Consider the following 22,512-nt stretch of genomic DNA (forward strand, 5'->3'; position numbering starts at 1 on the left):
TGTCTTCTCCTAAGCGGTTGGGTAGAAGTACTTGGGGTGACCAACTCTGGCAGAGAGCTAGTTAAGGTGACCAGCAAGGTCCTCAAGAACAGTTACCTCCACAGAAGACGCAGTCTTCAAGCAGTTCCAGACACTTTATCTGGATTGCAATGGATTCCTATGGAGTGGTCCTGATAAAAGTGATGATGAATGCTGAAGATGCTCCTGTGGATGCAAAGTGTTCTTCCTGCAGGTACTCCAGGGTCAACGAAGATGGAGTGAGTGTCCAGGTTGCAGGGTCAATGTCCCACAAGGTGCTCTCCGGTCTGACCAAAGTCCAGTCGCTACTGGACTACCAGTCGCCCAGCATCGCGGTCACAAGCCAATCCTTCCTAGGTCAATTACTTGCCTTCTGAGGGTCTCAGCAGCTCTCCCACAACACTCCTGGGCTCAGCCACCTTGGTTGTAAATTTGTGTGTCGGGTATTGGTCCCAGGTGCTGCACAGCAGCTGTGGTAGTGGCTTGAAGACTTTGGGCTACCAACTTGCCCCAACAAGCTTCTTCAGCTGTTATGTTCCTCTTCTGCGAACAGGAGGCCTGTCAGCTGGCCCTTGGAGTCTCTTGGCTAGACTGATCTCTGGAGACAGCTTCTCCTTCAGCAGGACATAGCACGCACAGCCCCTCTCTTTGCTAGCCAGCAGGTGCAGTCTTTGACTGTGCAGCCTCTCTTTGCTGGTCCCTTGGTGCAGCAGGGCAGTCCTTCTTCCAAGTCAGCAGAGATCAGGAGGTCTGGGTACCAGGGGTGCCCCTTTTATGCTTGGAAAATGCACTCAGGGCAGGATGCGGGTGGTAGCCAATGGACTCCCACCTGGTGGCCACTTCCTGTGGAGTGTGGCATCTGCCTATCGCAGGATGCACCGTTTTGCCCACTCTCAAGATGGTGAGAACCCTCTCTTGGTTTTCTGACCTCCCTAGCCCACACCTGGGGTGTGGCTACCTCGGGGCTACAAGACCTGGGGAAACCGGTGTGGCAACTGATTTCTCCGCTCTGCTCCCCATGCCAGCCTGTCTACCTAAATAATGGGGCAGCCCTTCTCCCTAGTGTGACACATTTGCCTTTCAAATGTGGCTTCTCCTTTGAAGGATGCCTTTTGAGGCTAATACCTACGTGGCTTCCTACAAGAGGGAGGTAACACTTCCCTGGCCTGCAATCCCTCATTGATCTTCTTCCTGAGAGTCGTTAGTACGTCTCTCCAAGGGGGCAGAAAGTGGCCTCCTGGAACAGGATACATGTGTGCAAAAGAATTTTCAATGCAAAAAGGTGGCAGCTTAGCAAAAGCTGCACCCTGCAGAAAGTTACAATAATTCCGACTTGAGATACAAGTCGAAGCTTAATGTAACAAGCTGTTTGATACCTTGGAGTGCCTGCTTTGGTCGCACTGTTCAGAAGTTAGCACAGATGAGGGGTAAGCGTGTAATCTTGTACTCACCAAGTGGGTGACCAAGCCTTTCCACAGTGAAAATTTGGGTTTGCGCGTTTACTGTCAAGACATGCAAAAGCACCTCTCACTGGGGAAGAAGGAACTCTTTGTTGTTTCACCCAGGAGTCCCCGTGGGAGTGTCTTAAGCAGTGGCATATATCATTTTCACTGTTCATCCGGCATCATGTTAACCTTAATGGGCCTGTGTCAATGTTCGGCAGTTTATTCCCGGTTTCCAGGCTGTAGGGGACGGTATCCATTTTTTATTTTAGACAGACAGGTTTGAGGGAAGGGAGACACGTCTTACTACATTTCCATCTTCGCAACCCAGCACCACAAGAGAGGAAAGGACATCAAGTGGTGGAACCAACTAGAGGTGCGGGTGCTTTTTTATAACAAGACCCAACATCATTAATAGAAGGAACCAGAGAAAAGTGGAGGAAAGGGATTTAGTAGAGGAAGGGCAGTGGGTATGAAACTGTGGAAGAGAAACAAGAAACATGAAAAACAGCAGCATGGTGGACTGTGGAGATGGGAAGACATTTAAGGATAACTGCAGAACAAGCGGAAAAGTATACGGTGGTGTTAGTTTTATTGGAACCCACGGTGGAAGCAAGATATTATATATTTTTTTGTTATCTTTTCCCCTTCTTTCATGGTATAATACATATGGAGAATTAGCTGGGATAAATTGTCATGCAACATTGTGCTATTCCACCAGAACATGAATATAATGCACAGCTGTTTCTTTTCACATAGTGCACTAGAACTGATATACCATGTTTGGATAGTGACTTGCCGATTACCTTCCAAAAGTGTTTAGTTAAAATATTCAATACACATTTTTTCAGCATAACATGCAAGGGGAGCAAGCTTTTCTTAGAAGCATGAATGCAGTATTTGCAAAGACATGTGTAGGACCCCACAACTGTCATTTAGTCCTCTGCACAAAGAAACACAAAGCCTTTTCATTATTTGAAAATGGATGCTTTCTCATTTTGCATTTACAGGGTCTAGCAGTGCTCTCAAAAATATGCGTGCCTTTTTTTTAATACTAATGGGAATTATCCTACCTGCACGATGGAGCATTGTAATAAGAACATAAGCATATATTGTTGATAGGGACAAAATATATATCAAAGAAAAATAAAGAGGAAACAGTATAAAAATGCAGCCATCACCTTTTCTAGCCGTTCTGGACTTGGCATAGCAACCCTTTGTCTCTTGGATTCCTGTTCCAATGTGAGAAGCATGTTTTTTTCTTTCAGTAAAACATACCTAGAGAGAAAACATGTACACAAAAACATGTTAGCAGTTTATTAAGAAAACATTTCAAACTGAGTATCCATACTGTGCACTTACCAAAGTTTATGCAAATCTTCACTGCTTTTGGCTCTTAGCTGAGCTGTACTCCATGCATCACCTAATGCAGCAAATAAAAAAAAATAAAGTGTTACATGGAAGTGGGACACAAAGCTGCTCCTTTTAATGGAAAAGTAGTATTTAGAGGTAGCTGTAAAGTAACAGGAGCTGGCACTCTGCATGCTTGTTTAAAGTCTGGCACAAGAGTCTCACAAAAGCTGCCTCAATTCTGCACATAATCACATCTATGATAGCTGCTAAAATGGCAGGAAAAAATGAAGAGTCCAGACTGTGCCATGGTCGCAACATTCTTCTTTGATTCAAGACAACCCCTGTAGAAGTAAAACCAAACTCCATGCTTTGCTGTTTTAAGGTCCACATGGGGAGCCTGTACGTCATGACGGTGATGTGCAAGTGGCAGTCAAATGAGGTGCCCAGCTGATTTCACACAACCCAGGATAGCTACATGCAAGGCTAAAATAACTTACAAGAAAATATGTGCTCCTCACCAGATTTGACGGTAGCCTCTCCCCAGTTCTTTGGGTCATCAAAAAACTCTTCAAGCCCTTTCCGCGACTGAGATGTTTGAAGGGTTCTGCACTGGATGAAGGGTGTTAACTGTGATGGGTTCCGTTGCATACCACAAAAGCTTGGTCTACAAAAAAACACAAATACTTTTTTTCTTTACACTACACATATATTCAAACTGTAGTGAGGTTTCCCAAATAAATAATGCCTGTGATGGTAAAGCAAATTCTGTAAAGCATTGAAGGGCACACTCATAAGGTGTCAGGGAGATTAAAGTAATTTGCCCACGATATCTATTTGGCAAGTAACTGTGGTGAGACTCTAGTAAGAACTACTTGGCTCCAAACCATGCGTTAATCATTAGACAACACTACTAATGAAACCCCTCATCTTAAAATATAGTCTCAATTCTGCAAGCAAACATTCATTTATTTACCTGTCGCACAAGGTTTGGAACAGAGTACATTTCTTAGATTCCTAAGATTTGAGAAACGTCAAAGGACTTGGGTACAAAAAGTAAAATTGTTGAGTAACTATTCTGGCCTTTTAAAAGTTAGTCTGTGTTTGTGGATAGTCACAATTGATCCATTTTATGTATATATCCCTCTTCCTCTTATTACTTTATTTCAAAAATACTAGTGTGGCCTCATCTTTATCTTGTCTAATACAGATATCCTACACATTAGAAATTGAGTAACAGACAAAGATAAGAAAAAGGAATAGGGATTGAATGGCAGATCAACATATTTAATGTGAATTGTGTATACCTCTAGCTACATTAAAATTTCAGCACATAACCTTCGCCCTTTAGTAACTGTCAACGTTGGTCAGCATTTATGCTATTGCCATGTGTTCATCAATTTAAAAAAATTTTTTTTTTAACTTTGTTCAGTAATGATAATACACTCATACACCTCTGGGGGGGACTCATGAATTTGATTATATGTGATTTGAATGCGTCATACATGGATTTAAAAGGTCTAGCCCAATTCTGTCCTAGTTTCATGAGAACTCCCTGTTCATTATGTATTAATTTTTCCTGGCAAGGGGTTCATGATGTTATTCGAAAGCTCCCTCTCAGTAAGGCCACTGCACCTGATAGGGTAACTTTGGATATTTTTTTCCCCCAGTATTTTCCAGTAAAATAATTTGGGGCCCCTTGATTTTGCTATATATTAATGCGCCCATCAAGCAGCCGATACCCAAAATATGGTCTACCTCTGTGATAGTGCCAGTTTCCAAAAAGGGAAATCATGCCAATCTCAGATGCTATCGGCCTGTCTCTTAATAAGGTCTGTGATTAAGGTTCTCAGGTGGTCGTTCTCCAATAGTTTACCGTCCAGGGCCAGGGATCATGAAGTACTATCTGATGTTCAATATGGCTTTTGGCCTGGCCTTGGGATGGTTGATCAATGTCTTAATCTGTATCTTATTATTAACACTGCTGCCGAGCAACTTGCCATACATCTGGCTAATATGGATTTCAATTCTACTTTTGAGATGGGTAAATAGAGAGAAACTTCGGGATAATATGTAGCGCCCGCGTCGAGGTCAGTATAGTTACTCTGCTGTGCGATCATCATTCAAACTTAACCCCTTCAGTCAGGTTCAGGCCTAATGAGGAACACACTGAACACTTTACTCTGGACCGGGGTGGGGGGAGCCAAAGCTGTATCTTGATGCTGTTCCTTTACCCTATATATAAATCATTTATAGCGACATCCGCGGGCCCCTCCTGCCGCACTAGTGTCACCTGTAGGGCCTGCCGTGCTGTCTTCTGCCACTGCGGGCACACACGTGGACTCCGCCGAGTGCGCCTAAACTGCCTGGCTGGCGCAGTGTCTTGTGGTGGAGCCCCTGGGAGCCGTTGAGGACCTGGATCACACTGCAGAGACGCCGAGAACAGTGGCATGAGAGATGAGCCCACTTGCTCTAGTGAGGCCCAGATTAGGACCACATCGACCCTCCTGGCACTGTGGGACCTGCTACTCCAGTGATAGCCCTGGCGGCTGCCTGGAAGGCCTTATTGCCATGGGCCTAATGGTTGCTTTGGCTGGCGGCTCAGGTACTCAGCCTGTATACCAAGACCCTGCAACACTGTATTGCCTCCTGTGACTTCTTGGTGTGGGGCCCCAGATACACCTGGGACAAATAAGATAATAGGGTATTGCAAAACAAAAAGCCACTCAAGTTTAGTGAACGGTAAATCCAAATCCCTTTATTGGACCTCTGGTTTATGGGTATTGAATGCAGCCACACCCCATCCAAGTGAAATGTTATCAGTAATGTATCTTGTTACTAAGACATTCATTCAGGGTTGGACGTTTCTTTTACATCAAACAAAAAAAAACGCCTGCCTCTAAACGATATTCATGAAAGAACAATTCAATTAATTTGTTTACTGTGCCCTACTGGACCATATCAATCATTCTAAAATGGACACATCATGTCATCCGCAGAATCAGTTTCCTTCTATTGCGGAACTTTTTTTCTTTAAATGACGTATTGTTTTGTTCATCAAGTTGGCTCTTGTAGCAGTCCTACTACAAGGACAATCATCACTTCACAGCTGCCATCATCGAAGAATCAGCAGAAATAGTTTGAAGAAAAGAAGATAGAGCAATAAAAAAAATGGGGTCAGAATCAAAAGTCCTCTCTTTTTTCTTTTTAAGAACTTGGAAAGCCATTGGTAAATGGATTACAAAAATACCTATTGTCGGGCATTAGGATCCTGGAAAACTGGGATCCCGGTTATATCAACTTTAGATGCTAAAGGAGTGTCAACATAATCCCCACAGAATTACATTAGCATTTTGTTGCCTGCAGGGATATTACATTTTGCATCATACATTTAAGTGAAAACAGAAGAGGCACATTTATCAAGAGATTAGACCTTATGCACAGTCAAGAAGGAATGCCTCCCTTTTGTTGTCATATTCCTCATCTGCATCCACGGGTAGATGGTCTCGTGAATGTCCTCTGCATTGTCATCACCACCTATCACCATTATGGAACAAAACCAATAATCAAGGTGCAGTCAGCATCTGTGTTCGGTTCATCCAGTTTTATGGTATATGGCATTTGGGCGCCAAATTGAATACAGCTTTGTGCTAAAGTGGTTGTTGTCGAAATAGTCATAAAAATTGCTGTAATTGCTTTTTGTTTCCTCAACAATTAGTATAGACTTTGGGACGGGAGAATGGAGAAAATGGTATATACTATCTTCTGAAAGAGGCTTGGCAATCACTCACAAAGTGGCAGATGATGAATGAGGTTGTTTTTCTACCCACCCTTGAAGGTATGGTCAACCCTCTACACCTCAAATCCACAGTCAGAGCTGGTTGTGTATGTCTCTACTGCTGGTGTTCCCTTGGTTTTTAACCCTTCTCTTCGAGTTGGTCAGCATTGTTATCCTCTCCTCTTTGAGATCTTTAGACTCCTGCAAGTTTTAGAGACATGCTCTAGTAGCAAAGAGAACGCCCCTATGAAATTCCCATAAAAATCTGCCATCTTGATCTACCCTCTAACACAGACCTTGAAGCAAGGAGCTATGGGACTGAAAGAAAAAGAACTTTAGGATCCATGGAGAAACCGCTAAATCAATCATCTCTCGGGATACAAGCAAAACATGTTTTCCTGTATATACATCTATTGCCAAATGACCCATAGGCAGTTCTGTGCCAATCATTGACAGCACATTCCATGTGATCTCATCACGAACATAGACATAAAATGAACTGCACGGTATAACCACTCAGGGCAAGATAAAACATGTTCCATCCTCAGAATAATCACCGACAGCACAAAATATAAAACACATCCCTTTCACATCACCAGACTATATCAGAATCACCAGAAAATGGAACTGAAAAATAAGAATTGCCACATCAGCATAGTCCGCCATCCCAACAGCCAAACAGTCCAGGAAGCAGTAAAACGAAAACATGCTTATGACACTAAACTACCATGCCCTCCAAAACCAAAGCATGCTCCATCGCAAGCAGGATGAACAATCCAGTCTCAAATGACCAATCTACATATCGGGAATTCACTACATGAAGAACGGTAGTCTACTAAGCATTGAGCATTAGATGTACACTGGTTTCCACTAAGGAACAACATTTTCACTAACTACATGAACAACTTCCCACACAATAATTTTCTAAACTTGCACAAACCTACATACCACTCGGTGCATGTACTACTCACCTGGGAATTGCAATCGGACCATTTGTGCATACTATTGGCAATGAACTAGAATTCTACCAGAAACAGATACAACTCACTATGCCAACTGCATTTACACAAATTGAATGCCCCAATCACCATGGAAACTATATGTGTGCATTCCTTTGCAAAACTCCATCACTCGTTTCAACAGAAGTCTGTGAATTTGAGAAAAGATGGGGATTTCTTACTTAAGAACCTGTACCTTCCTGTTCAGGTAATAGCGGCACTGCAACTACGATCCCAATTGAAACAATAGAAATAAAGGTGTGAAACGCAAAGGTCAAAATTGAGGTAGTGCACTTTCTGTTACACTGGCTTCATGTCTCCAAAAGTTTCAAAAATGCATTTAGCATAAAAATGTGTCAGTCCACAAATTAGATTTCAAATTATGACACACTCGACTCTTTAACATTTTTAAAGAACGAGTTATGAATTACAATGCCACGTGAAAGGAATAGGTGTACCCCTAGAGGATGACTGCTTTGTCAGGAAAGGTGCCAGGCTCAACCCCGAAATTATCTTGGGCCAGATTCACATAACTAACTTAAGACAAAACCCTAAACTTACTACCATTTTGGTATTCACAGAGGAAGGGAGGAGAAATTAGCAATTAAGTTGCTGCCCGAAATCAATCTGTGTTTGTTTGGGTGTTTCCTGGAAATGTAAAGAAAGGGAATTCTCGTCTCGTGGTTAGTGCTACTAGACCCATTTCCAGCAGTTATGGGAGAAAATAAATGACGGGAGCTGAATTGCTAAGCGTCCTCCCCTTTGCACACACATAATTTTAATTATACAAGCATCGAATATTCCCGTGCTTGTTCTCCTGTAATTTGAAATTGTCTGGTGGGACGCTCAGTTAATTATTTGTCCTGAAGATGACCGTGTACTAATGACAAAGGTCGAAACGTCATCGACACAATTGTGACCGTAATTTATGAAGGACACATTGTTTTGTTTGTTGTAGTTCCAGTGTTGTTCTGGAACACCTTTTATGTAACCTCTTTTTGTATGCCACTTGTCTGGTTGTGTTTGTTCACCAATTGTTATATGTACCAGCTTATATGTCTGAGCCTCACGATACTTTTATATTGAATACATTGTGTTGAGCCGATAACATGCCTAGAAAATATCCTTGAACAAGGACAGCGCCAATAATATTCCGGGAATAGAGACCTGTCGGGCGGCGCCATGCTCAGTGGCGACAGCACAGTTACTGCGTCTGACCACTACGCACGGCTTACGAGCTTGTAATGGGCGTCTTCCATCAGACAGCCCAAGCCAGCCAACCTTTAAGAGGGGTAGCTGTAATAGCCACATTGATTATGTTATGGTGTCAATTTCCCTCTGGCCGGAGGTAAATGATTTTGTAGTGGAGAATCGTGTTGAAAGTGACCACTACCCGCTAACTTTGAAGCTCAACAAGTCATTATTTAATCTGTTGCCTACGGGGAGAGATGGTCCTAAACATACGGATATTGAACCCTTGACTTCATACAACCGTAGAGCATTGAAGTGGCCAGTAGTAATGGGAAATTATACTATTGTTAAAAAAATCTACGAACTCTATGTTGATCAGTTTTGCCCGTATATTAACTCCACAGTACAGGAAATCCCCATTATGCAAATCCATGGAAACATCTCTTTAGGACTGGGGGAACTGCTGACCAAAAATAATAAGCGAATAAAAAGGGGTCAGCTAAACTCAGCGAAAGGGGACACATTGTATGATAAAAGCTGCCGAAATGCCAAAAAGGAACTTATAATGGCTGCAAAGAACAACGATGTACAAGCGCTGAGGGAGAAAATTAGGTGTTATAAGAGCTTAACAGCTAAGGCAAAGAAACGCTGGGAGGAAAATAAACTGGTCAGAATTATGGGAAGCGTGTAAGGCAAATGATCAGACCTTATTCTGGGGCCTGATTGCTAAAGGCTCCGGAGGTGGAACCCCCAGTAGGGATAGGTTCCTTGAAGCAAATGTTTGGGTCTCCTATTTTTCAAAGTTATACTCCCCTAGTAATCCTGAATTTACATTTATTACTGACGACCCAGGACTGAACCTGAGTGTTACACACCTGTCTTTTAGTTTGGCATAAACTATTGAAGCCATTAAAGCGATGAAACCGGGAAAGGCACCCGGACTGGACCCCGAGGAACCTATGGAAGCATGAAAACATGTTGTGGGCCCCATATGTTAACTGCCTTTGTAATGATATTGCCAAGGGTGCCCCTATTCCCGATACATGGCGGGGCGCTGAAATCGTAACAATTTTCAAAAAGGGGGATCGTATGAATCCGGCCAACTATAGACCAATTAGTCTAATTGACATTCTACAGAAAGTATTTGCGAGGCAGGTTTTAAATAGGCTCAGTTCTTGGATTGAGGGGACTAATACCGTAACCAAGTACCAAGCAGGTTTTAGAGAACGGATTAGTACAATCAACCAGGTGTTCAGATTCTTATGCATCATCTGGAAACACATTAAAATTAAGGGGGCACACTTGTATGTGGCCTTTGTTGACCTTAAGGCAGCCTTTGACCTGATCCCTAGAAACTTACTCTGGTCAAGACTGAGGGATCAGGGTGTTCATGGGGAAATTTTGGGACAGATTGCATGAGGCTAACTATGCCAGGGTGAGATGAGGCCCAAACGGAGAACTGTCAGATCGTATTAATATAAATAGAGGTGTCAGGCAAGGATGCGTGCTGGCACCAACACGGTTCTCCTTGTATGTTAATGACATACCAGACACCCTCTTGGGCTGCGAGCATGACTCTCCCAAGTTGGGTGGTCTCCATGTGCCCGCGTTATTCGTAGATGATACCATTTTAATTGCACAGACACCCAAAGGACTGCAAAACTTATTAGATACATTTCGGTCTTACTGTGAAGCTAAAGGATTGGAGATCAACTCGTCATAAACCAAGTCATGGCGGTTAATCCCCATAGAACTTTTAAAAAGACATTAACTGTTAACGCGGAATCGATTTAACATGTCCTGAATTTGAATTACTTAGGTATTACAATAGATGCTAAACTAAACTGAAAAACCCAGATAGATAAAAGCAAAATGATCCTCTCACAAAATGTGGCACCAATAATAAGGCGCCACAAGATTAGTTACTAGAAATCTGTCACTCCAGCGTTGAAGTTGTATAAGCACAATCGGCCTCACTTTATGGGGCAGAGTTATGGGGCCATGTAGCCAAACACGCCTTTATGGTACAAGAGAACACCTTTCTCAGGAATATCCTAGCGATGGACCTGGATATTCATCGTGCTGATGACCATGCGGCTTTACGACCCCTGTTGTATTGGGTTCGCTTGTGGTGAACAGATGAATTAGTAGACTAGAGAAGCCCTGAAAGAAATTATGAAAATAAAAAACACCACGAAGTTGGTATGGTTAAACCATATCGAGGAGTAGTTGTTTAAGCTAGGGCTGAGCCATTACTGGGTGGATCCTGAGGGTCTTACTTTGAGCTGCAAAAAATTGCTAAAGGAACGATACTGGGCTGGTTTTCCGAGCAGCAGAGAGCAAGCGCGGAGCATGTGCCAGGAGAAGAGCCGATTGAGAACGCCACCGTTCCTGCTCCGCTAAAGAAAACCATTGAGCCGTAGTGCCTGGGGGTTTGGACATTCTCCACACCCTTGGGAGAGTGAGTACATGCGCCGGGTGCGCCTGACATCTGACATCTGTCTCACCTGCCCACCGCCGAAGCGAGAAGGACGCCTCTGCTGAGAGCCCCAGCAAAAGTGAACAGGAGAAAGTGTTCACGGGAAGGATTTTGTGTACAACATCTTCTCCACAATTAATAACTCGTGACAGGTCCTCAGAGAGCAGAGAGTAGAGCAGAGCTGAGCAGAGAGCAGACCGCTGCAGCGTTGGTGTGCCGGTCCGCCCGAAAAGCCATAACAGCCTCTGACCACGGCTGCGGTAAAGAACAGCCTCAGACTGCGGCAAGGAGCTGCAAAAACTGGCAGAACGGCAGAACGGCGGCGCAGTGACGGCAATTGGCAGTCAGCAGTCCGAGACTGCGGCAAGGAGCTGCAAAAACTGGCAGAACGGCAGCGCAGTGACGGCAATTGGCAGTCGGCAGTCCGTACCATTTCTTCACTATAACCCCACCAAACCGTACCTGACCTTCCATGCGGACCTCGCGGCCTCGGCGGCCCGCTAGGGCAGAGTAGAGCAGCCGGTGAGTTGAGGGGAGTGCTATTCTCCATTTTGTTGGATTTGGATTTGTTACATTGCTACGTTGTTTTATTCACGAGAAAGGAAAGCCTGTGAGAACGCCAAAGCAGAGCGCTTTTCCGCGCTGGTGTCATTTATTTTGCTTTGACTCTCGCTGCTCGCGGGCAGGGAAAGCCAAGCTCGGCCCAGAATACTTCCGGCAATCCGGGTTCCTCCTCGCGCAAGTCAGCGCTGGAACCGTTTGCCGATTTCGGTCTGGAAAAAGATCAAAGTGCGTAAGGTGCGCAGTAGCGCTTGTTACTGTTAATCATTGTGGCGCTGGAGCGCATTCTTCTCAATACTATTTCAACTTCTGTGGAAAGTGCATATTGGTGCTAATAACGATAACACTTCATACACAAGGAGCACGCAAGGAATACTGAAGGTCAAGTGATTATCTGAACTATCTTCATTCCTGTTATAACATTTCCACAAGAGTGAAGCTGCAAAGAAAAAGGCTTGGAGTATTTTGATTTTATGCTGGCTGTTCATTGGAGATCTGAGGAAACCTAGAATGATACATGGTTAGGTGGCAATCGCGTGCAACTCAACATTGTGAGGAACGGACGGCGGACGGGCGGCAAGCGGAGAGAGGCGAACATTAAGAATTGCCGTTGCCCTCGCCCTTTCCCCTGGGCCCCAAAACCAGCATCATCAACACCATTACGTCGTCAACCAGCCACATTAAAGCGGCGGAGGAGCACCAGCATCTCCAGCAGGATCAACCAGACCAAAGGTGAGAGAGCAATTTGCCCATCAGCAGCCACCCTCAAGCCCCAAGCCACGGCGCTACCAAGCGCAGGGCTGTTCTAACAGAAATACAGCCGTGAAAGAGATTGTTAAGTCCCAGTATTAGTGGAAGTTAAGGAACTGCTTTCTGGCCGCCAGCACCTGGGTACGTGCACCAGGGTACGTGCAAAGAAACACAGTGCTGGGTGCCAGCACAGATGCGATCAGGCACTATCCGTCAAGTGGCCATAGTAAGATCGCGAAGGAAACAAGGAAACAAAAATAAAAAAACAAACTTAAAAGAACAAGAGGAGGAGGTTTCACAAACCCACTTCGGGGAAAACGGAGTGGGTCACAGGGATAGGCTGGTTTCAGTTCCAACCCCACTAACAAAGACAAATCCCAAATCGAGTCACCAAACAGAGATACACAAGTTCTTTTTCTTAAAAGACCCCTTGGCGGCTATGTACGCCCCCCAGGGGGAATCTTCGTTATTGCCATCCCCAATGCAGCCGTCCAAAATACAACCTTCTCTCAGTGCCGCTACGGCCACGTTAGACAGTGCATCATCACAAGTACAACCTCTAGAGACGCGGCTGGTACATATAGACGGCAGGAATTTGATACCAGTAATAGCCCAGGTGCACCAGGCAGCTATTGAAAGGACGGGACTAACTCCCAAAACTAAACCTGGAGACGTACCTGAAGCACAAATAGAATCCACAGTAAAATCAAATATAAGTAACATTGGAGACACCGTGGAACCCTCGGATCTAGAGGTCCTAGAGGCCCTAGAGGCTCTTATGGGGACAAGTAGAGACTGTGAAAAATCCTATCCCCTTATTGAAGGCCAAATACAGGAAGAAAACGATCCTTCACCAATAGTAAGTCGAAATGTTGGTGAATTCCTCCAAGGAAACAAGGAACAGTGCCGCGCTAATACAAAATGGACTAAGGAGGAAAAAATAGATCTAATAAAATCAGCAGCAAGTGTAGCAGCAAAGGAATTGCGGATCAGCAAATCGATTTACAACACAAGCGAGGCAAACCTAATCGAAATCTTGGAGTCTCTAGAAGGGAAGGGACAGGATAGGGAGCAATTCACCCCGAACCCAAAGAACATAACTCCGCAAAGAAGAGCCATTTTGGTTTCATCAACGCCTCTGAACTCTCAAAGAATTCAGTATGTCAATATAACAGAATCACAGGAGGACGGCCATAGTCCTATAACAAAGAAAAAACGAATCCTGTCTTCAGCAATAACTATCCCTTCTGGAAATGGGTAAAACCCCAGTTCGCCAGCACAGACACAACACAATGATGATGGCCATAACACGAAATGGGCTGACAATCTGATTCAAACCTTGGAACAATCAATAAAGGTATTAAACTTCCAATCTGACAAAATGGACGTTCAAATTGATCTAATAAACTTGATGGCTAGTCATATTGCCAGAATAAATAAAAAATTGGACGCATTAACAGTGTTATTAATAAAAAAAGAAACTCTAGACAAGCAGAGTGACACAAATAATCAACAAGCCAATTGCCACTGTAGCCCGATAATAGAGAAATTGGCTACATTACCGGAAATTTTAAAAGATGTTTTAGGGGCAGCTAAACAGTCATTAAAACATCAGTACCAAGAATCACTTCAAAAACCAATTGCGCAAGAGCAAACTTCCCACATATCTAAAGCCAACAATGAAGAAGCAAAAAACAAAATCGACGCTCAATCAAAGTCAGATCTTAAGATAAACCCAATCAAACGCGAAGATCAAATTGCGTCACCACACCCAAAAACAAAGGCGGAAGTTAAAATCACAAAACGGGAAAGAAAGCGCGCAAGGAAGGCCAGGCTGAAATATAACAAACAACAAAACATAGCCCCGGTTAAATATTTTCCACTGTTTACAACAAATTTGAATCCAGAATTGAAAGTAATACCCCGACCTTTACCTGAGGCAGAAAGTGTAGAAAGGAACCAAGCTCACCTTTCACAGTCCTCCCTCGCAGACAGCCAAGACCTTAGGCACACGGCAAAATCCTTTTCTGAGTCTCAAAACAAACATAGAGACAGAAGCCCAGTTCGCATAGATAAGGCGAGTGGTCAAGGAACTCTGCTAGTGCAGCAACAGAAGAATACAAAACAAGATGAAAATGAATTTGAAGAAGTAGTACACATGGAAAACCTGCAATTGTTAGGACAAAGCAGCCTGAGGGGAGACAAAGTACAAAATAGTCAACATTCGGTACGGCAAGAAGCAGAGTCGCAAGAGGGGCCCAACCAAGCGGAACTCAAGCAAAATAGTCCAGAGGGAACACAGTCAACTATCCCTCAAATCCCACTGAAATCAATTGCCATAATTTTAAGGGGGAAGGATCGTCACTGCAAGCTCTTAGTCCAGGAGTAAGCGGACCCACAGAAAAAGACGTTGACCCAAAAACATACGGGCCCTCCAACTGCAAAATTAGAGGTGAAAGCTAAAAATCCTGCAGAGTACGAACAGGGAGGCAGTAAAGAACCCCAGCAAATTCTCACAGGGTTAGGGGGAAGAAACGTCAGCGTCCCACAGCTTTCTGAAAGGCAAGAAGAAATAGATCCGTGTGAACTGAAGTAGTCTTTTATCCCGGAATATTCATCGAAAGGAACCCAGGACACGCTCAACAGGGGAAACCTTTTGAGAGTGTTCCAGGAAATCCCCGAACTAAAAGGAATCCGTTCACATGATCTCATCTTAGTGGAATTTAAGGAAACACCGCGAAGGGGGGTAGAGGAGTCCCTAACAACCTGGGCGTCCAAGGACCTGGTAGACAACATTATAGCTCTGAGGGGAAGATTTGAGACATGGGGAATCAGGCTTCAGCAGTGCAACGCCCAAGGTACCCGTATCCCTTCTTAAACAACCCAAAAGAAGAACAAAGCCCTCAAAGACATCAGGACACATGTCTACGCGGAGCACGTTCTATTTCACCAATGACATCAGTGCGAAACAATATGCACCCTAAAAGCGACAGTTCAGGCACAACAGGGGAAAGTCCTCAGGACCTCAAGGACTGGGCCTGGATCGCAAAAACACTGAATGATAAGTATCCCTAACAAAGGAACAGAAACATCGGAAACGGCAAGGGAAAATAAGGAATTAATCAACATCTCGCTTTGTTCTTGGAATGTGCACGGCTTCAGGGATATGGGCCAAGATCAAGATACAGTAACCTTCCTAAATCAACAACAAATAATCATGCTTCAGGAAACCTGGAACACCGGGGCAACCTCAATACCTGGTTTCATTGAACATCACTGCCTGGCAGAAAGACACTCAAAGTATGGCCATCCGAAAGGGGGCCTATCAACCTTCATAACTCAAAAATTGAAGTGGGAAACCGAAGATATAGCTACAGGGGTAAACTGGATCCAAGTGACCAAGGTAACCGGCAAGGACCAGACTATAATTCTCCTCCTAATAAATGTCTACATCCACCCTGAGAGAAAGAAGCAAAATGGAAAATACATAACTTTAATAAAACTGCTGAAAACATTACAGAAAAGCCATTCAAACGCCCAACTGGTGATTGCTGGCGATTTCAACACCAACCTTTTGGCACCCAATCGGGAAAGAAACTGTAAAGTATCGAATGGTGCGTCGGAATTTGTTCGCAAACTAGCAGCACTAGATCTAAAAATTATGAATGGTAACTCCCCGTGGGATTCGCCTAAAGCAGTAACATACCTGAGTGGAAAAGTCGTTTCGCCAATAGACTTTATCATAATGAGTTCTAAACAGCTCTCAGAAATAGCTAGTTTCAGAATAATTACACAAGCTGAAAGTGATCATCTGCCGTTAATACTGAATCTTAAGAATAGAACAGTCTTCGCTCAGAGGAATAACGCCATCTTGCAACACTCAGAAACATTTAATTTGCGCAAAGTAAAATGGCGAGGAGAGGCTCCAGAACTTATTGAGAAAAAACTAAAGTCATTTATTGAAACCCATGGTAAGGCCCAAGAACGGGTTCACGTAAAACATTGGGAGCAAACGGTCGAGTTCTTACTCCAAACCTTCCCGGTTATCAAGCCACACAGGTCTTTAAAAACAGCCAAAAGGGACCCATAGTTTAATCATGATCTGAAAATGCGCAAAAGAGAGATCGCGAGAGAAGTGAGACGTCTATCCCGAGAGGGAGAAAAGGATCTAAAACAGGAAAAAACAAAGCTTCAGACACTAAGCAGTGCTTATAGAAAGAAGTTGGAGAAAGCAAAAATAGAGTATAAAGAATCGATCTGGCAGCAACTACTAATAGCCAGCAAAAAACCCAGCAGCAGCGATTTCTGGGAGTTCATTAATTCGTTAACAGTGGGTCCAACACTTCACCAGCAGGCAGGAATCGGTGCAGAAATCTGGTCAGACCATGTAAAGTCCTTGTTCAAACAACCCAGGAGGGACTTAGAACAACAACCCCAGTGGCAAGATCATGAACAAAATGAGGCACAATCCGGATCGAGTCATACGACACCAACGGCTAATTCAGCCCATTTAAACTCCGTCTTCGAAGAGCAAACTCCTCTGACAAATGAGAAAGACCTAAAAATCCTAATAAAGAAATTAAAGTCTGAGGGAGCAGCGGGGCCAAACGGCATTCCAAATGCAGTCTTCAGGAATAACTCAGAGCTATGGTCTGAAATCCTAACACCAGTGTTCAACGAGATTTATGTAAATTCTAACATCCCAGCTTCATGGAGGGGGACTGTCATCCACCCCATATATAACAAGCATTTGCAATGCAACAGGTCTCGCATTAACTAGTTTGAGCTATTGGCATTGTAAATGACAATGCCTTTTATTTATGTTTTGGTTTTTAAAGCATAAATAAAACGTATTGTTGTTTAAAATGCCAATAGCTTAAATCTGCGTAAATGTGAGACATACTGCATTGCAAATGCTTGTTTAAAGTCTGACATGGTTTCGGTCCTCCTGGACCTGCCTAAGACATCCCTCATATAAATGAACAGGAGTCAACAGAGGGGAGGTGGGGGAATTCCAGCTCTGACCTTTCAGGCAAAGAACGCCAGTAAGAGAACATGAGACAGGGAGAGAAAGATGCAAAAATTGGCAAGGTGTTGATGATGGGCGAGATAAAGAGGGTGGGAGAGCAAGATGCACCAAAAAGGGGACTAGGGAGAGAAAAGAACAGGGGTCAACAATAAGGGAAAGAGAAGCTTGAGCAGGGGGAAAGAAAGGAAGAAATTGGTGGGACAGGAAAGAAAGCAGAGGGAAGACTCGAAGAGAAGAATTAAAGACTTGAGGGTGTAACAATACAAAAGAAGGAGCAAGAGACAGTACGCACGGATGCTGGGCAACACTGAAGTGTGCAAGAGAAAACAGTGCAAAAGAGATCATGAAAGAAGAAGGTCTGATAATGGAGAAGAGCACATGAAAGCCTGCACATCCATGACCACAAAAGAAAGGATGAACAAGTGAAAGTAGACGGGAAGGAGGAAATGTGACCGGGAGCAAAAGACAGGGAAGAGAAAAAGCAAGAGAATTTAAGTAGTAAGAGAAGAAAAAAGAAGAGCAAAGACAAAGAAAGAAAGATAATGTGGCCATTTTGAGCATTAGAGTGTAAATGAGTTCCCTCTGAAAGTGGAAATAAGCAATGCCCTATTTTCTATACATGCATGCACTGCGCTGCACCCAACATGTAATAGATAAGAAGAGTTAACAAACAGAAAAGTGCATGGAAATGTCTGTAAAAAGTTGTGTTTCTTGGGCTGCCCACGCTCGTCAGCATGACTCTAGAATCAGTCGCGTCCCTCCCTGGGAACTACAAGAGCACCCCGTAACGCAACACTACCTCTGCCCGTTGGGGTTTGATAAATACATCAGAGGAGTGTGATGCCATTGTGGAGGTCAAGAGAACCCTCCTGAGAGCATGATTACTTCTCAGTCAGGCTGACCTTCAGAAAGGGTCATTCCATTTGAACAGGGCAAGATTCTGTCATTATAAAACTAGTCAAGGAACAGGAAGTTGGCAGCAGGGACAAAGATCAGAGCATCGCGGATCTAAAAATAAATACAAACAATACATCGAATTTCTCTCGTGTACAGATACAGAAAGACATTGAATACTGCGGAAGTGACAGAAATACACAGACTGTCGAAGAAATATCGGCATCACAATTAAGATAGGTCTAGGAAGAGGAATGAGCTCTACCCACACACTGCTCGAATAACTATGTGTCCCTCGAGTACACTACAGAGAACTTTTTTGTTATTTCTCTAAAGGCTAATCAAGTGAAAGAAGTGGTCGACGTGCAATAACATGGCTGTGATGGGCCGCCGCGCTGCCCGCGACGACCCGGAAGCGGTTGGGAAGCCGGCCAATGCCAGCGCGGCCCCAACCGGAAGTCCCGCCCCATCGCGCCGAGAGACAGAGAGAGCTGCCCGAGGAGCCACGAAGGCTCCGCATTGAGTCCCGGTCCCGAGATGGGGGACCGGGTGAAGAGCGGCCGGGCGCATGGGGAAGGTGGGGCTCTCATGTGGTGAGAGAGCCCCGCAAAGCGCTACCGCCACCCGGGAGAAGGAGCCGCCGCCGTGCACCGCCAGAACAGGTAAGTTGAGTGAGAGGAGGGGTGAGTGGGGGTGGGGTGTACGCGTGTGTGTGTGTCTGTTTGAGTGTGTTTGTGCGTGCGTCTGTCTGTCTGTGTGCGCGTGTGTATGTTTAAGGGGGGGTGCGTGTGTGTATATGCAGTGTGTGGATGCCTTTGTTTGTGCGCATGCGTCAGTGACGACGTGCGCGCTCACGAGGTAGAATCTCCGGCAGGAGACGCTCGTGACAGTCTGCTGTCCTCATTCCCCGGAATCCCTGGAAAGTGGCGACATAAGTAGTCTCCCTAGACAGCAAAAAGCTTCGCTTTTTGCTTTCGTCTAGGCGAGACCTAAAAAGGGAGATCATGGTAACCCAGCAAATTACAGATTAACCTCCTTGATTGACGTGGAAGCCAAATTATACGCCTCGTGTTTATTGAACCACCTGCAATGTTGGATGGAGGAACAAAACATCATCCCCAACTTCCAAACAGGAATCAGGCAAGGCATGGGCACTCAATCGAACCTTGCAACCCTAGCTCTCTTGACAGAACAGGCGCAAAGAAGGAAAATCCGCCTCTTAGCCTGTTTCGTGGATATTAAATCGGCATTTGACAGAGTGAGCAGGAACCATTTATGGAACAAACTTAAAAGATGGGGCATACCAACTGCACTCCTCACCGCTATCATAACTCTGCACACTGACACCTGGGCAAGAGTCAAGCTGGGAAACGGGTCGAGTACTACCGGAAGCATTCCTACACAAAATGGTCTGAAACAAGGCTGCGTCTTGGCCCCAAGCCTTTTTAATCTGTATTTATCGGACATTGCCCGGCACATTGATAACCCAGATTGTCACCCCCCAAAACTGGCTAGTAAGCCAGTCGCAATTCTCCAATATGCAGACGACATAGTCTTGTTAAGCCAAACCCCAGTGGGATTACAAAGATCAATAAACAACTTGGCATCCTATCTGGACTCGGAACAGCTAGAGATAAACAAAGACAAAACAAAAATTGTTCGTCTGGTTGACAGAAGGAAATTAAAGTTCAAATGGAGGGTAAAGGGGGCCCACGTGGAAGAAAAAAGTGCATACAAATACCTGGGCGTGACAATCGGGCAGGGCACAAGTCACAAAGAACACAAAATGTCCCTCAAAGCAAAGTCTCAGTCCCTGATCTATGCTTACAGATCCTTGCGCAGAAAATTGGACTGCCCTAATCATTTGCACTTGTTAAAAGTAATGGCTGCCCAAATCCAACCAAGTTTGTCATACGGTCTTGTCCCCTGGTGTGGCAAAGATTCGCATTTCCTGAATGAATTGCAGTCAAAAATCTACAAATCAGTTTTTGACTTGCCAAAATCTGCCTCGCCCGCCCAGGTACGACTGGAATTTGGGCTTATGGATCTTAAATACAGAGCTATGAGCAACTTCATTAAATTCTGCCACACCCTCCGGTTATCCGAAGAGGATACTCTAAATAGACTCTGCTGGGATGAAGTAAGGTTGCAGTACAAGCAAGAATCCCCAAATCCTTGGGGGAGTTATCTGAGCACATCCTTGGCCACTTTGGAACTTCAACCAGTTTGGGATAACAAGATGGATCGAGCATCCTTTAATAAAACCGTGAACGCCGCAAGTAAAAAGAAATCTTTATTGGAAGATAAACTTGCGCTCACAAAGAGACGGCATGGATGGACAGTCATGAATTCATACAGGTCTCTAAAGCCACAAGCCTATTTATTTGCCCATTTCAGTTCCTTTTTAAAGACGTGCTTTCTAAAGTTCAGGATGGGGGTGCACGTCGCCAAGGATTTATCCCCCTCATGGGCGACAGATTTTAACTCAGAACGTTGTCGCTTATGCGGATTCCAAAAGGAAACCTTGGCCCATTTGCTGTGTGCCTGTCCAGCCATGCTAACCCATAGGAGACAATATCTAAAAGCGATTTTTGTCAACCAGAACATTCGTTTAAGCAGACAAGCAGTAATAAGATGGCTGGAGGGCTCATCAAGTATCTTGTCTTGCCGAGGAGTCAAATTCATGAGACTAGTGAACAGCTGCTTATTGCAAGTGGAAGATCTCTAATTGATATTGCATGTAACGTATCCCCATACTTTTATTTGATGGTACACAATTTTTAATCATTTCTGCTGTAACTTGATTGATAATTAGTTTTAGAATGATTTTTATAATAATACAATTTTACACACTCGAAATGTACGGGAATCAGAGCACAGATGCAATTATAATTGCTTGCATAACGTCACTCTCAGCTGTTTGTCTAGATGAAGTTCATTTATTTTATGTAGGGGGGTATTGTAATGATTTTAATTAATCAAACAATAAACTTGAAACTTGATACTGGGCGTTTGTCTTAAATTCAAAACTACACAACCCGGACCTGGGGGTCTTAACTCTCAAGTATCTGGGAATGAAGACAGAGAGTAGATTCGAACCCTTTATGGATGAGATTCTACCAGGCCTAGCCAAATCACTTTATTTAAAGTTTCGATATGGCATATTGCAAATCAAAGCTAACACCGCGTGATGGGTATGTCATGAGGGTAATGTAGGGAAGGATGACCTGGCTAGATGTGAATTATGTAACAGCAATGCCAGAGAGGATGAAGCACATTTATTATTCTTCTGTCCTGCATATACATACCTGAGGAGAAAGTGGATAAAACCTATCTGCCGCCTCCTGGGATTTAGGCCCTATTGTGAGGCGGAAAGAATTCTTAGAACCGAAACAATACAACCAATGGTTTTTAGCATGAGCAGATACCTCTTTTCTGTGGCAATAGTACGAAAGAGACAGGGTCTTAAGCTGTAATGCCTTCTAGTTAGTTTTATATAATGCAATTGTCATAAAAATTTGGTCCTTTTATTCATTTTTCTATTATTAGTAAAAAGGGAGTAATAATTCATATATAAACTACGTTCCAATTAAATATCAATTTTTAATCTGGGACTGTAAATATCTTATTAAGAATGATGAATTGCACTATGGTTTTAAATCTACAAATGTATTTATTGTTTTATAATCGCAAATCTCTTTGAATGAATTTCAATTGGTCTAAAATAAATTGTGGGAAAATGGGCCGGAATGGATAACTTGGTTCTGTTTTAAATATTGCATGTATGTCTTTTATGGTTACATCTTAACCGAAATAAAGATTTTGAAATGAATACATTGTGTATGTTTTTTTTTAGAAATCTTTGTATGTGGGCCGAATTTAGAATCTTTCTTCTTGGTGTGCATGGTTGTTTGATTTAATTATTTATTGTGGGAATATGTTTGTGTTATGTTTTAAAAAAAAAAAATCTTGTACACTTAGAACCATTGTTAGGATAAAATACTGCAAGAAACAAAACCGGA

The 22,512-nt window shown here is 43.7% G+C and overlaps 1 protein-coding gene across 1 annotated transcript in view; it reads right to left on the reverse strand.

The window, feature by feature from the left end:
- The window catches only part of MRPL47 (mitochondrial ribosomal protein L47), a 36,300-nt gene that overhangs the window by 12,634 nt on the left and 1,154 nt on the right, over positions 1 to 22,512 (reverse strand). The window contains exons 2-4 of the mRNA XM_078668050.1: positions 3,332 to 3,477; positions 2,823 to 2,883; positions 2,642 to 2,738 (exon numbers count right to left, since the gene is read on the reverse strand). Of these exons, the coding sequence (XP_078524176.1) occupies positions 2,642 to 2,738; positions 2,823 to 2,883; positions 3,332 to 3,477 (304 nt within the window). The remainder of the gene's footprint in view (positions 1 to 2,641; positions 2,739 to 2,822; positions 2,884 to 3,331; positions 3,478 to 22,512) is intronic.

Source organism: Lissotriton helveticus, chromosome 11 (genome assembly GCF_964261635.1).
Source record: "Lissotriton helveticus chromosome 11, aLisHel1.1, whole genome shotgun sequence".
NCBI classification, from domain to species: Eukaryota; Metazoa; Chordata; class Amphibia; order Caudata; family Salamandridae; genus Lissotriton; species Lissotriton helveticus.